Source organism: Perissodus microlepis, chromosome 5 (assembly GCF_051167445.1).
Source record: "Perissodus microlepis isolate ML-2025 ecotype Zambia chromosome 5, ASM5116744v1, whole genome shotgun sequence".
NCBI classification, from domain to species: domain Eukaryota; kingdom Metazoa; phylum Chordata; class Actinopteri; order Cichliformes; family Cichlidae; genus Perissodus; species Perissodus microlepis.
Window position 1 is genome coordinate 31,792,807 of NC_140465.1, and position 16,227 is coordinate 31,809,033.

Consider the following 16,227-nt stretch of genomic DNA (forward strand, 5'->3'; position numbering starts at 1 on the left):
GACCCCACAATCTCCTTGTACTGGCGTTGCGTTCTGTACATCATAGACATCGGCTGTTTGACCCCAGGTGTCATGTTTTTATCCCTCCATTGTTGGCTCTGCATGTACTGTACCAGTTCCAGGTTACTCTTAACAGGGAAATCTTGTCCACACAGATTCACCACCTTCTTCCAGTCTGTCTTGGATTTCGCTAGATCCTTCATGCAATTCAGATCTGCTTGCAAACGAGAAAAACCAGCGTAGGTCACAGTTTCACTGTGACTGGAGAGGAATGTATTTGGAAAGCAGCTGACTAGCTTCTGTACAGCCTCCCGATACTCCCGTGGAGCCTTAGCATCCACGTGAATGCAGTACACATTTTGTGGCATGTAAATTGCCCTCAAGAGGCGGACGAAAAGCTCTAGCTCTTTATGAATAGTCACAATGAAAGCTAAAGGGTAAGCCTCCTCTGCACGACTTAGAGGTTTTGTTATAAAGTGTAAATCTTTTTTCAAGTTTGAGCACGGCAGGTGGCTGTTTAGAATGTAGCTTTCCACCTGTAGACCAAAAAAGCATATATTGCGACTGTTACTGTTGAAACTCATTTTTAAATAGGAATGTCAATGTGGCTGTGCTAATGCTCCTAACTGGTTGTTAGATCAAATGAAAATTTCATCTAGAATATTTGTGCTTTTTATTTCTCAGAAGTAAAGAAAGGGTGGGGGGAAAATACATACCTGGCAGTCACGGCTGTACCAATTTACTCCTTTCTTCATGCCTGGCAAAAAAGTTTTACACGCAGTTGAGAAAGGTTTGCAACTTGAAGATGGGGGAGGCTTTAACTCAGGTGGCGTCCTAGTCCTCAGATAAATGAAGGAAAAGATAATAATACTTATCCCGAGGCACACGAGGAAGCTGCATTTTGTCCCTTCAAGCTGGCGCATAATAGCCCTGTTTCTCTGTAGTCTGCCAGTACCACCACAGTTAAAGCTTCTGCAGTGGAGACATCCAGTTGGATTATTTGCAGAAGGATCCTGGATCCTTGAGGAATATAAAATAGGGTTAAGTATTTAGGTTGGACCTAATTGATGAAGCTAGCTTATAATACTTGGCACATTAACTGCTGCTGCTTTAGTGCTTCTGCAATGTCTATGGGATGTGTTTCCTAGAACCACAGCTTGCAACACAGGGAGTGAATTACTTGCTGTTCTGTATATGATGATATTACAAAAGCATGGCAAAGGTAATTGATATTGATCACTATGTTAGATGTATTTTTTATGATAATGCAAAGCAGTTCAATTGCGGATAACTTGTTTTCATCTTGTTGCTATGTATATTTTCAACGCGGCAAAGGGAAGAAGATGATTTAGTTCTTGAAAGAGTACTTGTAAAATGTTTAACTGATCACTTGCACACTTGCAGAGGAGCGGTTTATTTGGGGGACGTTGAGTGTAGTTTCAGAATTTATCATAGTACTGAAACCTCTGTAGTGAACAATTACTTTACTTGAACAACAGGCTATCCTATTAAATCTCAGTGTCACATTCATTGGCCACAGTATTTTGCTACAGAGACTCATATATGCTTTTGTGTTAAAGGAAATGGTTTGAATTGATTTTAATCTTGACTTATTTGATGGATTCCAATGTGTGCATTCAAATAGGGAGTCGTCTTCTCACATGACAAGTTTGTTATTGAGTTACAGAGGGTTCTGTGCTGGGACCAATTCTGTTTACATTATAGATGCTTCCCTTCCCTTGTTATTAGGGCTGCCACAAACGATTATTTTGATAGTCGACTAGTCAACGATTATTTTTGCGATTAGTCGACTAATCAGATTGTGCGTCCATTGGACGTAAAACTTACAGCTTATTGCACCAGCTTACAGCTTTAAGTGTTTAAGGTATGTGCTAACTAAAAATAAAGACAAGATGATAGTTTATTAAACTTTTAATGAAATTTGCAGATTGTCTCGGTAAAGTTGAATAAACTCGGCCGTCTGCTCCTTGCTATCTAAAGTATAACAGGACACCGGAGTATATTCTCGAGCATCTCGCACTTCTGATAATCAGTTGTCTGCTTGACGTTTATTCATCTGTGTAAAACTATAATTTTAATCTCAGCCAAACCAATTTACTTGGGAAGAAATAAAATACTGAAAAAAGCCAAACAATAACATTTTTAAGTTATCTAAGTGACTTATATACCATGTTTAACCTGAGTAGCGAAAGACGGCGGTGGGTTTGAAAACGATTTGCCGGGAGTCCGGTGTTCTCACCGGCTCTAATGAGCCTTGAACCCCGGCTAGCTATCGAGCTGTTGGGTAACAGACGTCTCCGAAAACGCTTTTTTGGAGGAGGTTTGAAGTAGCTCCTTTTTAAGGACTAAATCGGTGCACTGTGATGCACCGAGCATATCCCGACACCCCCAACTGGATATGGCAGATTACTGCCCCCCGGAGCCAGGTTTTGCTAGCTGTTTCTTTCTGTTAAGAGAGAGTTCTACACTCCCCACAAACTGCTTGCTTACAGGGAATTTTTTAAGTTTTGGTGTTTTCTCCCAAATACTGTTAGGTCCTATGTAAGTAAACCTGAGTTTAATTGAAAAAAGTACAACTTTTATTTATTTATTTTTATTTAAAAAAAAAAATAAAAATTTATACCCAAGTATCCTTTGGAGGGCATAGAAGCTTTAGACATCTCTGAACACTGTTCTCTTTCACAGTAAACATCCTCACTCAAGCCTGTTCCTGAGAATATCACTGAAGATAAAGATATCAGCAGGGAGGCTGCCATGGAAATGTGTATGTTTCTGATCTGCTGAGATTCCTATCCTTCTCATATTGCGACTAATAGAAAGAACAGTTCATATGTAGAAACAAGGAATAGCTTGCTGGTTGTTGGTTATGAGTTTGGGTAGATAAAAAAAAACCCTTTGGTTTCTTAAAATATTTGTTTATACATTCCTTGCAATGAAAATTTGAGATCATATTTAGATCAGCATGTTCGACTATATTTTGTTTTCGTGCAATCATTTATCACATTGCTGCTTTGGTCAGAGGCAACAGAAATAAACAGACAATAGCAGAATATGTAAAGAAAGAAAGACAAAGAAATGCCAAGCTTAGTGACCTACCTTTGATGCAGGTCAATCTGTACTCCTTATAGTGAAGAGGTCAACTTTTGTACATCAGCACCTGTTTGGGTCTTAATGACCTAAATTGCTCCTGCGAGTTATGTTGCTATAATTCATTTGAAGTCCTGCAGTGAAGAGTCCGTTCCTTTGGTGCCATCAGCAGCAGCAGCAGTAGCGGTAGTGTCAGCAATATATTCAAGCTAAATTGAATTGCTTTCTTGTGTTCTCGTCAGGAGGTTGCTTTCTCAGAGCTTGATGTTGCGTTGTGAGTGAGCCACAGTGGTTTGTAATTGTGTGGAGTATTCTCTTGTTGTGTTTGCAGCTGATTATGTCTCTCCTCCCACAGCCCCATGAGACAAGTCCGGCCCTCCCTGGTTACTAGCATGAACACCCAATCACACACCTGACATAAGGAGTCATATTCACACATTTCTCACTCACACACACACACACACACACACACACACACACTCTCTCTTTCTTGCTATCTCTCTCTCTCTCTCCTGCTCACTTGTGTATTGCATCAGTATTCTTGTTTTTTGCGTGTCTTCGAATCTCATTACCTCAAGTTTCTTCTTTCTTTTTTCCTCTCAGATAAGATCAGTTCCAGTTTATCTGCCCTGTTAATGGTGTGCAGTGTGACTCGTCTCTTGTTCACAATCTTGTTGCCTCTTGCAGTTACAAAAAAAAAAAAAAATTTGGTTGACTTGTTTACTAACTGACTTCATGCTAGGTTGTGTCATTTTTGGTGATCGTAACAGCAGAGTGACAGACTTCATAGCGGCCCACAGAGTTTATTTGCTGCTTGGTCAGCTCCCGAGATTATCTCTGTTGTGTTGAACAGAGCACATGGTCACGGTTCACACCCAGTGAGCCTGCATTACAACCACACAATGGATCCCCTACTTGTTACTCAGGGGTTTAATATTTGTTTTTGAATATGGGTGTGTGTTTTCCTATTAAAAGCATTCATCCTGTTTATATATGTTTAGAGACACAAAAACCTAAGCCTTTTTCTTTTTAATTGCAAGACTTTCACAAATATGTAAGCCAGTTTGTTTCATACAGGGTTATCGTTAACCAGTATTATCCTGTATTTCTATTAGCAAACTTACAAACTGTTGTGGATAAATGAAATCATAATTCAAGTGCTACTTCTGAAACCAAAGGAACGATGAAAACAACAGCAACAATAAAACAAATGACATTTTAATTTGGATCTGGAGCAAATATTAAACTTTTGATTTGGTGTGACAGAATGGTTTATTGTATTGTGAAAATCTCAAGTGTCAAACTGTTGAAATAATAACATAGAATAACAATAACATTTCTTTGTCTTAGTCATTTCATCGATGTGTGCGTGTCTGACTGCCTGTATTCGTGGCTTTTTGTTTTGTTTTTTCCCCTCATGCTTCACAGAGTTTAGCCAGTCATAGGCAGGCAGCACGCAAATAAAATGGAAAAGGGACGTGTCCCGACAAGGAAATTATCTGTGGGTTGATCTAATAGTTTTGTTATTTAATGTTAAGTTCTAGGTATGTGTGGATATTAATGGCTCATGGAAAAAGCAAAAGGCATATTAAAAAAAAGTTTTACTGCGTATTCCTGCAAAAGATGCAAACGAGCAACATTTTATGAACGTCCATTGAGAAAGTTAAAAAAACAAAACAAAACTGATTTGCAAGATGGATTGGACTACATGTACTTATACGAAGTGAAACTGAAAGCAGTCACTTTTTCAGAGAAAATCATTTTGAACTAGCCTGACAGCCAAATATGTATATTTCAAAATACCTGAGATGATGTTAATTACAATCAACTTTCAGTTTTGTTACTTCCTGTTTTGCCACAAAATGTATAATGCATATACAACCAGACAATGTTTTATCAATGCTAGCAGGTAGGCAGCTTTTAAAAGTGTAAGTAATTGAAGGGCACTTTTTTAATCCTCCTTTGCCAAGAAGCTACTGTCACTGATAACAGTTTACCTCATTCAAAGTATGAATCTATTGAAAGGAGGCGCTAGCAACAGCATTATACACAATACTAGTAATAGAGAATTATACACAATAATAACACAATTAACAGTAAAATAAGCTAGTCGTGTTTCCCTGGAAATTTCAAGTAAAGGTTTAACGTAACTCCTTAGCACTTTAGTTTACCTATAACTAAAAAAAACTTCACTTTTTTACTCTGACAGGGGATTTCTAAGAATCACCCCGCAGTTCTTCAGCTTGAGACACCTGAGTTAGAAAACACAAACACTGCAGTTGTCTTTCACTCGCGAGGTTTTTCCCTTTTCTACATCTGTATGTTCTCGTAAAAGAGCTGAGGTTTCTCTTCTCTACATCTGAATGTTCTCTGAAAACAGGAAGCGGTTAGTAGCTGAATAAGTTCGTCATCACAAAAGTTATTAGGTGAAAAGTCACGTAGACATGTAGATTGCTTAGTGATCAATAAAAAGCACATTTCATGGAGCTGATCAAATTATATAAAAACAATTTTCCTTTGACATACTCGTTCGGAGCCTGCATAGTATTTTAGTTAAAAACTTTTATTCCTTTTTCAATAAAAATGAAAAAAATATTTTCTACATTGGATGTTGTATCTTGGGTCACGTTTTTTAACCAACCACTTAAAGTCCTGCTTTTCCACACCAGTATTTTCCTTCCAAGACTTGCTCTATATAGAGTGCAGCTAGTGATGCTTGGTTGAGTGCTTACTTTACTTTAGGATTACACAGCACCATCCTTCATAGCTTGCTCTGCTGAAGGGTGTGTTGTTTCCTCAAATAGTAAAACAGGTCTGTTGTTTCCACCTTGAGAAAGAGAGGAGGTTTATGTGCAGATTTTGCAAAACATCTTGCTTTGTTGGGGGTTGTTGAAGTAGTTCCCTTTTTAGGTACTAAATGGTAAACAGAGGTTGACATAGAACTTGCTCATCGCTTCATGATTTCAGATGATATATGTGAAAGTCCTACCTCATATTTAATTTTAAAACAGTTGTGCTGGATAACAGTGCATTAGCTGAAATAACGCTATATGGTGAATGTCTTCTGCCTTTACACTTGTTGCAAAACATGTTTGCCTTTTCTAAATCCCTTTAAGAGTCCCTTATCTGGAATATAATGTTTGTGTTATAGTGTGGGGATCCATTTAAAGATGAAGATATTGTTGTGCTCAATGGCAACAAGGAGGAGGTGGACAAGCTGAGGGAGAAGATGGAAGAGAAGCGGGCCAAAGCTAAAACTAAGGTGTGTGACTTCTCTGCTTTTTGATAGAATCTGTCTTCACAACTACAAAAACCTGAAACAAGTATTCTTTGATTTTCAGAAATCAAAGAAGAGTAAAGCAACTGAAACGGTGTCAACATCAGAATCAAAAGGTTTGTGTGAAGCCTAGTAAGTAGGTCATCATATGTGTTCAGCATTTGCATGAACAAGGCCAACGAACTAGCAAAAGGCCAGAAAATTTTCTTCTTCATTTGGATAATATTTTGAATGTGCTGTAGTGTACTAGCTGGGTTATTCAAACTTTTAACTCACACTGAATACTAGTAAATACTGAGAAGTTAAGATACATATGTTAATTAGTCTAAATTGAAGGTGTCAGTGTTGTGTGCCAACAGAGAACATTGCTGTGGTTTCCTGTTTTCAATAATAGCACAACGCTCTCAACTCACAAACAAGACTAACTGAGAAACCCCATTCGATGTTTTGGTTTTTTTGGAGGTTTTTTTCTTTACGTAACGGTATAAACAATGAAAGGTGGTGGATTGGCCAGATGCTGGCAGATGTGTAAAAATAACTCAACTGCTTGGTGGTGGCTATGGCGGAGCTTCCACAGATTCAGTAACATTAGCAAGTGGCTGGTCTCCACCACTTGGAAAGGTGGGAAAAGTGAGGCAGGAGGAGGCTGCTAAACAGCAGCAGCACTTAAGGTTGATAAGTTGTTGTTAGAATTTACTTAATATTACTTTCTAGTATCAGCTGGCGTTTGCTGGAGCCACAGCTGTAAAAGCTGTTGGTCATGATATCGGTTTGGATATGTGGTGAGAGGGAAACATGAAGATGAAACCAGGAGATGTCCTTACTGAATCATCAGAGCTGAACAGGTGATGGAGAAACAGGTTTACCTTTTAGGTGACATGAATGAGTTGAAGGGAAGTTATGAACTGTTTCTGAGAGACAACTAACACCAGGATCCTTTTCTACGTTGCTGACAGCTGGTAACTGTGCAGGGGCGGGTCTAGCAAAGTCTTGCCAGGGGGCCAGGTAGGGCATTAACAGGGAAAGGGGGGCACAAAGAAATACTTTTCTTTCTTATTCTCATTTAAAATGTCTAGCTTTTATTAAATAATTTGAAAAAATAATCTGACTCTTACAACCAAAGTTTTCATTTGATGTAAACTGTATAGAAATCCATTATTGTACATAGGAATGTTTTTTTCAGGGTCCCATCATAATTTCTTCAGAGGAAAGTACTGTATATGATGCCAGTATTTTCCCACACTTTCTAGATACTGTACCAGTACTGTGTGTAAAATGCCATCAAAAAGTCAATTAAGTTTTATTCTTTCTCACCTGTCTTTCTGTCTCCTTTCACTTTTTAAAGGTTGCCATGTTAGAAAAAATATTTGCCCTGCCATTGACGTGGTAAATAAATAGTTTATGAAAATACCACTAAATCTGTCATTTATTATTTTTAATATTCAGTAATGATCATGTCTCACCTCTAGTCTTCTCTGTCTTAATTTCAGGTTTCCACCATGTGTTGTAGATAGTTCAGGAGGTTAACTCGACCAAGCAGTCTTTGGGTTTCGGCTAAGTACTGTTTAGAATACCAGAATAGGGAGGATGGTGTAGGTTTAAGTTTATTAGATTGATGCATATACACCAACAAGACAGTGTACATCACTGTTACAACAGCATTCGTTTTCATTCAAAGGCTTTATGGTTTTTCCTATAATACCTGGTGGGCCAGTCTCCAGTCAAAATGCCCGGGACGATTTTTTGTCCCAGTCCAGCCCTGCTCCAACGTATTTCACTGAACAGTATAAGTCCACTCAACTTACACAGTCTGGGAAAAACATGGCCCAGGGGGTAGAACAGTCGTTTACCAGTTGGTGGGCCTGTGGATCAATTTGCCGGGCACTCCAGTCAGTGCATGTCTTAAAGCATACATTGGAATGTTTTTGTGGATGAATGTTTGACAAGGTATAGAAAAAAGTGCTTGTTATGAATGTGTGTGTGATTGGGTGAATGAGGGTTGTAGGAAGAAAGCACATTTAGTGCTAAGTTAAAAAACGCTACATAAGTATTAGTGCGTTTAACCATTTATCTTCTGTCTTGCCTGATTGCTTTCCACACAGACGGTACAGTGTCTCCTCCCAATGATATAGCAGGAACAAGCTTGCAACAAAATGGTGGTGACAGCAGCCAGTCAGGTAAATAACAATACTTGGATCTTTTACGTACAGACAAATAGTCTATTGACATTGCATTGTCTTCACAAATCTCTTGAAGTCAACTGTTTTAAAAACATGAATGTGGTTTTCTGTATGTAATTCATTCAGCCTCTTTTTATTAACCTTCTAAGACCCAACAATGAATTTTGTCCTCTGACTGAGACTGCCACATTAAGCACCATTTATGCTACCTATATGACTCCTACTATACTGTCAAGGGGACATGATGGGCTTTTTATTAATGCCACATTTGTGGAGGTTGCCGAGCACTTTCTTTTCAAAATGATGGAAATTGCAGCTTCCACAGATTGGCATACATTATGATTCTATTGCTTACACTCAGATTGTTTCTTCAATTTGAGAGTCTTAACTTTGACTTTGATTTCAGAAATGTACAATAAGTTTATCCCTTCCAAAACAAAAATTGTATTCACTGTCCTTTGTATTGAACAGCAGGACTTACTACTTACATTTTCAACCAGTCCATACTTCCGGTAGCAGAAGGCAGGATGAAGCAGAAAGATAATTTACTCAGAACTATGGAAGAGGAGTCAGTCTTACTGCTGTCAGGGGATGAGGTGGACAAAGGCCAGACATCAGAGTAGGAAGGTGGAAGCTCAGAGGCTCATCATCTTTAAAGGAGCTTACGAAGGGGTGGTGTGACTGTACCTACCATCCATAATAGGAACTGTTTAATGTAGGGCTCTCAATTTTTTAGGCATTTTAATATCTAGAAGGGGAAATAAAAACCTATTCAGTTGAATTCACACACTCACATTCCCACCAGCTAAGATTTTGATTTCTTCTCTTATTTTGTCAAGTCATGTAATTAATGCACTTTCAGCATATATATTATTAAACTCTACATCTGCTATCTTTCTTAATTCAATTTGGGTTACATACTGAAATTGTGTTGAAAATTCTATAGGTAACATGAAGACAGGAAACCATTGTCTGGTGGTTGTGTGTAACAGAAAATAGGCAACCAGGTTATAGAAAAAAAATCACCACACAAACAAGAGGGAAATGGTGATTTCTGAAGGTGGCATTGGAACTGAAACATTGTTCAGTTTATCTGTTGTCACCGCTTGTAAAGATAGCTTAAAATCTGAATTTACTGGTTCCTAATTAAAGCCAATTCATTAAGTTGAGAGAGCTTCATCAACATTGGGCAGTCTAAGTAATAATGATCTTAACGTCACAGCTAAGTGGGAGCAGAATAAAGCACTCTGGAAAGTGGATACAGAATGCAATAAGGCTGCCATGAAGTGTGATTACCTTCACAGTTCGATGTCCTGCATAACAGTTGAGAAACCAGTAACTACCCACAACTTCAGAGCCTTAGCTTACACAATCCTTCTTGTCCATAATGGGCGATGGATGTTATCATTTTGCCAGGCCCCTCAAAAGCTGGTATGAACTTTTCACTCTGTCTGAAATTTCACCTTCGTGCTCTAATGTCTGGCTCTTGTCCACCTCATTTCTTGACAGCTCTAAATTTGACTCCACTTCCACAGTTATTTTTTCTTTGAAACAATACTTAAATTATCTAAACGGAAATCTATCACACATTTTTTCTTCTAGGGCTCAGGAGGTTAATGATCCATGTTCAGACTAATGTTCAGTGTTTTACCACTGATGTCCAATTAAAGTAAAATTCTACTGTAGTTAAAATGTCTATGAAGTGTTCTCAGTCATCCAGGTCATCGTAGTTTAAGGGGCTTGGAAAGAAAAGCGACTGGACTTCTTTAAGTTTGCTTGAAGACATTTCACCTCTCATCCAAGAAGCTTCTTCAGTTCTAAGAGCAATTGGTGGAGAGTCCCAGATTTTAAACCCTATGGGAGTGTCCCCAAGAGGGTCATGGACCCCCTATTGATCCTCTACCTAATCACACGAGCCAAGGTGTGAAAACGGGTGTGGGTCCCAATCAGCCAAGGTTTTGGATGAACCCATTGTGAAGCCTAGCCCCACCCTGTCATGTGATTTACTGAGGTCAAATCTCCCAGGATGTGAGTGGGCGTTAAGGCGTCTAGGAAGGGATCTCAAAACTGGATTATAGATGGCAGACAGCTGGTGTCGTAAGCCACCGCTTCTGTTCGAGGATGGTCGCTCACAGTGGACATAAATGGCTTCTTTCACACCTCTTTCAAACCATCTGTCTTCTCTGTGAACATTGGCATCCTCGAAAGAGTGACCTTTGTCCTTTAGATGCAGGTGGACAGCCGAGTCTTGTCCCATGGAGGTGGCTCTTCTATGTTGTGCCATGCGTTTATGAACTGGCTGTTTGGTTTCTCCAGTGTAGAGGTCTGAGCATTCCCGGTTCCCTGTACAGCATACACTACGTTGTTAAGTTTGTGTGTAGGAGTTTTGTCTTTGGGATGAACCAGTTTTTGTCTGAGTGTGTGGCTGGGTCTGAAGTACACTGGGATGTCGTGCTTGGAGAAAACTCTCCTGAGTTGCTCTGATAAACCTGCTACATAAGGGATGACAGTATTGTTGCATTTGTTTTTTCACACCTTGGCTCGTGTGATTAGGTAGAGGATCAATAGGGGGTCCATGACCCTCTTGGGGACTCTCCACAGGTCTTAAAATCTGGGACTCTCCACCAATTGCCCTTAGAACTGAAGAATCTTTTTGGATGAGAGGTGAAACATCTTCGACTAAACTTAAAGAAGTCCAGACTCTTTCCAAGCTCCTTAGACTATTGTAGTTAAAGTAACATCTAATGGGTATTATCAACCTGTGGGAGGAACAAGTCCTTATTTTTAAAGATGCCTTTTTTTGTCTCTTTCATCCTACTACTCAGCTGTGGCTGGACCCTCTGGATCTTCCAGCTCGTCTAAAGCGACCAAGTCTTCATCAGCCTCTGCTACAAAGAGGTCCATCCAGGATATGAACGAAAAGTCAGAGGCTTTTAAGTCTTTGTTCACAACCCACAGTTCTGCCAAGCGCACTAAAGATCAGACATCCAACTGGGTCACCCACACCCCTTATCACTTCTAATAACTACTAAAGTGCATAGATCACAGTTTCTAGATCTTTCCAGAAATATTAACATATTAAAATAAATCTTGCTGTGCATACCAAGCACACACACCAACCCTACATGACCTCAGATATTGACAGCGATATGTGGGCTAATTCCCAATTTCTCTCTCCAGTTCCCAGTAGCTCAGTGTTTACATGTTGTGAACATTTAGTTGCGGCTCCCTAAGTGGTTCTGAGTGTGTGCTTTGTAACTTAATTCCTCCCCATGGATTCCCTCACAACCTCTTTGTTCTCAGTCACAGGTGGTTGAGGAATTAATACTAGAATGACTGTATTATCAGTGGCACTCTGCTTCCCCCTAATGGGCAGAAAATAGCATTTTAATGTGCTCACAGGATTGCTGCATTTATTTTAGTCCTTAGTTATGATAAGAAAAATGAAAAAAGACAAACTGCCCTGCATTTGAAAAGGCAGATCCTCAGTAATTAGTATCTCCAGATTTTCCTTCCTCACAAAATCTAGTTGTATGTGCCTGGTAGCTATTTATTTTGGCTTATTTTTTTTAACAGGTGTAGCAGGTGACTTTCACTCACTTTTGTTCTTTTAATTAGTTATTTCTCAATTGTTCTTTGAAACGGGGGAAAAACTAAAGCATTTGCTGTATTTGACTCCTCTGATTTGCAAAATAACCACCACAGCCCAGACCAACAGCTTTAATGCGATTGGGGAAATATACTCAACAACTAATGCTTTTTTTCGTTTTTGTGCATTTTTGTCTGGACTTTAATGGAAGACCTTCAAAATAAAAAGTTACATTGTATTATTGTCTCCAAATGAATTCATATTGAGGTTAAATGTGCTTGTATAGACAGTCAGTACATTTACAACATTTACAAAGAAATAAAAAAATGCTTTGTTCTTCCTTTTTGCTTTTTTTTTTTTTGTATCAAGCAATACCACAATAAATTTCTATTCACAGTATTTTAGTGTTGTTTTTATGGTGCAGATTATATTACATCTTTGTGTTCTCTCTTCTGTAACACATTACCAAGTGCATAACAGAGCATTAATTATCCAAGATCACAAAAGCAAAACCAAATCCCTGTTGTGCACTTGAAGGGAAACATCACACCTAACACAAGCTATAAAAAACTCTTACGCAACAACAAGTCTCCCTGCAGTGATAATGTGGACAGTGTCACATTTTTGTAATTAGGGCTTGTATCTCACAGTAATGAGACAACCAGGAAGCAACTGAAAAAACAGACTCAGCATAAATCCACAAAAAAAAAAACAACTTTTGAGTATTAGTGGCATTACTTACAGTCAGGGAAAAAAATATTTGAACCCCTGCTGATTTAGTAAGTTTGCCCACTAACAAAGAAATCATCATTATCAGCTATATTTTCAACGGTATGTTTATTTGAACACTAAGAGACGGAACAAAAACAAAAAAAGAATGGATTTCAAAAAAGTTTTTAATTCCATCCATTCGCAATTTAATGAAGGAAATTAGTATTTGATCCCTTTGCAAAACGTGCTTTAGTACTTGGTGATAAAACCTTTGTTGGTATCTTGCAGTTGGCCACAAAGTTTTGCACACATCTCAGGGATTTTGTCCCACTCCTCTGCAGATTCTCTTCAAGTCAATAATGTTTCGTGGCTGATGTTCGGCAACTCGAACCTTCAGCTCCCTCGAAAGATTTTCTGTGGGATTAAGGTCTGGAGACTGACTAGGACACTCCAAGACCTTCATATGCTTCTTCTTGAGCCAGTCCTTTGTTGACTTGGCTGTGTGTTTCAGATCATTGTCATGCTGGAATACACATCCACGACACATTTTCAATGCCCTGGCTGAGGGAAGGAGGTTCTCACCTAACCATCCTCCCTTTGATGCAGTGCAGTTGTCCTGTCCCCTGTCCCCGCCCACAAAGTAAATTGTTTCCACCTCCATGTTTGATGGTGCGGATGGTGTTTTTGGAGTCATAGGCAGGAACCTTGGAGTCATTTTTGACCAAGACATGTCCTTCAACGCACATATTAAACAAATATGTAAGACTGCTTTCTTTCATTTGCGCAACATCTTTAAAATTAGAAATATCCTGTCTCAGAGTGATGCTGAAAAACTAGTTCATGCATTTATTACTTCCAGGCTGGACTACTGTAATTCATTATTATCAGGATGTCCAAAAAACTCGCTGAAAAGCCTTCAGTTAATCCAAAATGCTGCAGCAAGAGTCCTGACAGGGACTAGAAAGAGAGAGCAGATTTCTCCTGTTTTGGCTTCCCTTCATTGGCTTCCTGTTAAATCCAGAATTGAATTCAAAATCCTGCTCCTCACATACAAGGTCTTAAATAATCAGGCCCCATCTTATCTTAACGACCTTGTAGTACCATATCACCCTATTAGAGCACTTCGCTCTTGCACTGCAGGCCTACTTGTTGTTCCTAGAGTATTTAAAAGTAGAATGGGAGGCAGAGACTTCAATTTTCAGGCCCCTCTTCTGTGGAACCAGCTTCCAGTTTGGATTCGGGAGACAGACACTATCTCTACTTTGAAGATTAGGCTTAAAACTTTCCTTTTTGCTAAAACATATAGTTAGGGCTGGACCAGGTGACCCTGAATCCTCCCTTAGTTATGTTGCAATAGACGTAGGCTGCCGGGGGATTCCCATGATGCATTGAGTTTTTCCTTTCCAGTCACCTTTCTCACTCACTATGTGTTAAGAGACCTCTCTGCATTGAATTATATCTGTTATTAATCTCTTTCTCTCTTCCACAGCATGTCTTTATCCAGTTTTCCTTCTCTCACCCCAACCGGTCGCAGCAGATGGCCCCGCCCCTCCCCTCCCTGAGCCTGGTTATGCTGGAGGTTTCTTCCTGTTAAAAGGGAGTTTTTCCTTCCCACTGTTGCCAAAGTGCTTGCTCATAGGAGGTCATATGATTGTTGGGTTTTTCTCTGTATTTGTTATTGTACGATCTACTGTACAATATAAAGCGCCTTGAGGCGACTGTTGTTGTGATTTGGCGCTATATAAATAAAATTGAATTGAAAAAATTGAATTGAATTGAATTTCTCCTCCTCCCAACATGGCGAGTTGAGTTGATGCCAAATAACTGAATTTTGATCTCGTCTGACCACAATACTTTCCCCCAGTCCTCATCTGAATCATTGAGATGTTCAGTGGCAAACTTTAAACGGGCCTGCATATGTGCTTTCTTGAGCAGGGGGACGTTGCAGGCACTGCAGGATTTCAGTCCTTCACTTCTTAGTGTTTTACCAACTGTTTTCTTGGTGACTATCGTCCCACCTACCTTGAAATCATTGACAAATTCCTTCTGAGTAGTTCTGGGCTGGTTCCTCAACATTCTCATTATCACTGAAACTTCACGAGGTGAGATCTTTTGTGGAGCTCCAGAACGATGGAGACTGGCAGTTATTTTATGGTTCTTCCATTTGCAAATAATCACACCAACTGTTGTCACCTTCTCACCTTGCTGCTTGGCGATGGTCTTGTAGCCCATTCCAGCCTTGTGTAGGTCCACACATCCTTGGACCACTGACATCCTTGGAAAGCTCTTTGGTCTTAGTCATGGTGCAGAGTTTGGAATCTGGATAGATTGATTGCTGCTATGGACAGCTATCCTTTATACAGGTAACGAGTTGAGAAGGCTCCTAATGTCAGCTCATTACCTGTATTAAGAAATCTTGCTGATTGATCGGGGATCAAATAGTTGTTTCCTTCATGAAAATGCGAAGGAATTTATACCTTTACTGAAATGTGTTTTTTTTTTTTGTTAATGTTCTGTCTCTCACTGTTCAAATAAACCTACCATTGAAATTATAGACTGATCATTTCTTTGTTATTTGGCAAACTCATAAAATTAGCAGGGGTTCAAATTTTTTTTTCCCTGACTGTACAAAGTTAAGGTTTATAAAAACTGGACAAATTAATGGTAATAAAATACTCTGAGAAACCTCTGGTATCAACAGCTGATATCCAGAACCTGTGAATGTTAAATATGGTCTTTCTTGCTTTGTGATACTCTGTCAGACTTTTACTGCATCCTGAGTTAATGTTTGCCGGGTTTTTCCTTTCTAATTTTCCATATAGGGAAATGCACGATTGGGTTGCAATTAGATGATTGACTTGTCTGATCGAGAAAATGTAAAAACTTTTTACCTTCAACATTTTATTGGTTGCTTTTAGTGCCATCTGTATACAGTACTACCTCTGCAACAATCATTCTTACACACACATATGTGAAAATGGCAATAAAAAGTAATATGCCATGCCAATAAGCTATTTTTCTCACTACTGAAGTAATCGTGGCATGTAATGTAAATACCTAAATAACTTAAATAACTGAAAATTAAGTACCGTAGACGTAATATGTTGAGCTGATCTCTGAATAGGTCCACCCAGAGTAGCTACTTACTCCACAGCCACTACAAAACAGGCTACTACTGCAGTCCTGTGGTAATGAAAAGATGCGGCCCCTAGGTGACAGCACAGGCACAAGTACCGCGCTGAGATTTTATACTGGGCGTAAAGAAAACAGCATACAAAGGGTGTACAAAGCCTGCTTCTCGTTACACCACAAATGATCAAATTATGGTGGTTAAAACTTTAGAATAACAGAACTGTTTCCAT

The 16,227-nt window shown here is 39.2% G+C and overlaps 2 protein-coding genes across 2 annotated transcripts in view; one reads left to right on the forward strand and one right to left on the reverse strand.

Moving 5' to 3' along the window:
- The window catches only part of gcnt7 (glucosaminyl (N-acetyl) transferase family member 7), a 12,022-nt gene extending 8,432 nt beyond the window's left edge, over positions 1-3,590 (reverse strand). The window contains exons 1-3 of the mRNA XM_084929414.1: positions 3,118-3,590; positions 717-1,020; positions 1-536 (exon numbers count right to left, since the gene is read on the reverse strand). The exon at positions 1-536 is cut by the window's left edge and continues 206 nt beyond it. Of these exons, the coding sequence (XP_084785540.1) occupies positions 1-536; positions 717-923 (743 nt within the window). The 5' untranslated portion in view covers positions 924-1,020; positions 3,118-3,590. The remainder of the gene's footprint in view (positions 537-716; positions 1,021-3,117) is intronic.
- The window catches only part of rtf2 (replication termination factor 2), a 21,029-nt gene extending 8,476 nt beyond the window's left edge, over positions 1-12,553 (forward strand). The window contains exons 6-9 of the mRNA XM_084929416.1: positions 6,260-6,370; positions 6,450-6,501; positions 8,488-8,562; positions 11,391-12,553. Of these exons, the coding sequence (XP_084785542.1) occupies positions 6,260-6,370; positions 6,450-6,501; positions 8,488-8,562; positions 11,391-11,587 (435 nt within the window). The 3' untranslated portion in view covers positions 11,588-12,553. The remainder of the gene's footprint in view (positions 1-6,259; positions 6,371-6,449; positions 6,502-8,487; positions 8,563-11,390) is intronic.
- The last annotated feature ends 3,674 nt before the right edge of the window (positions 12,554-16,227 follow it).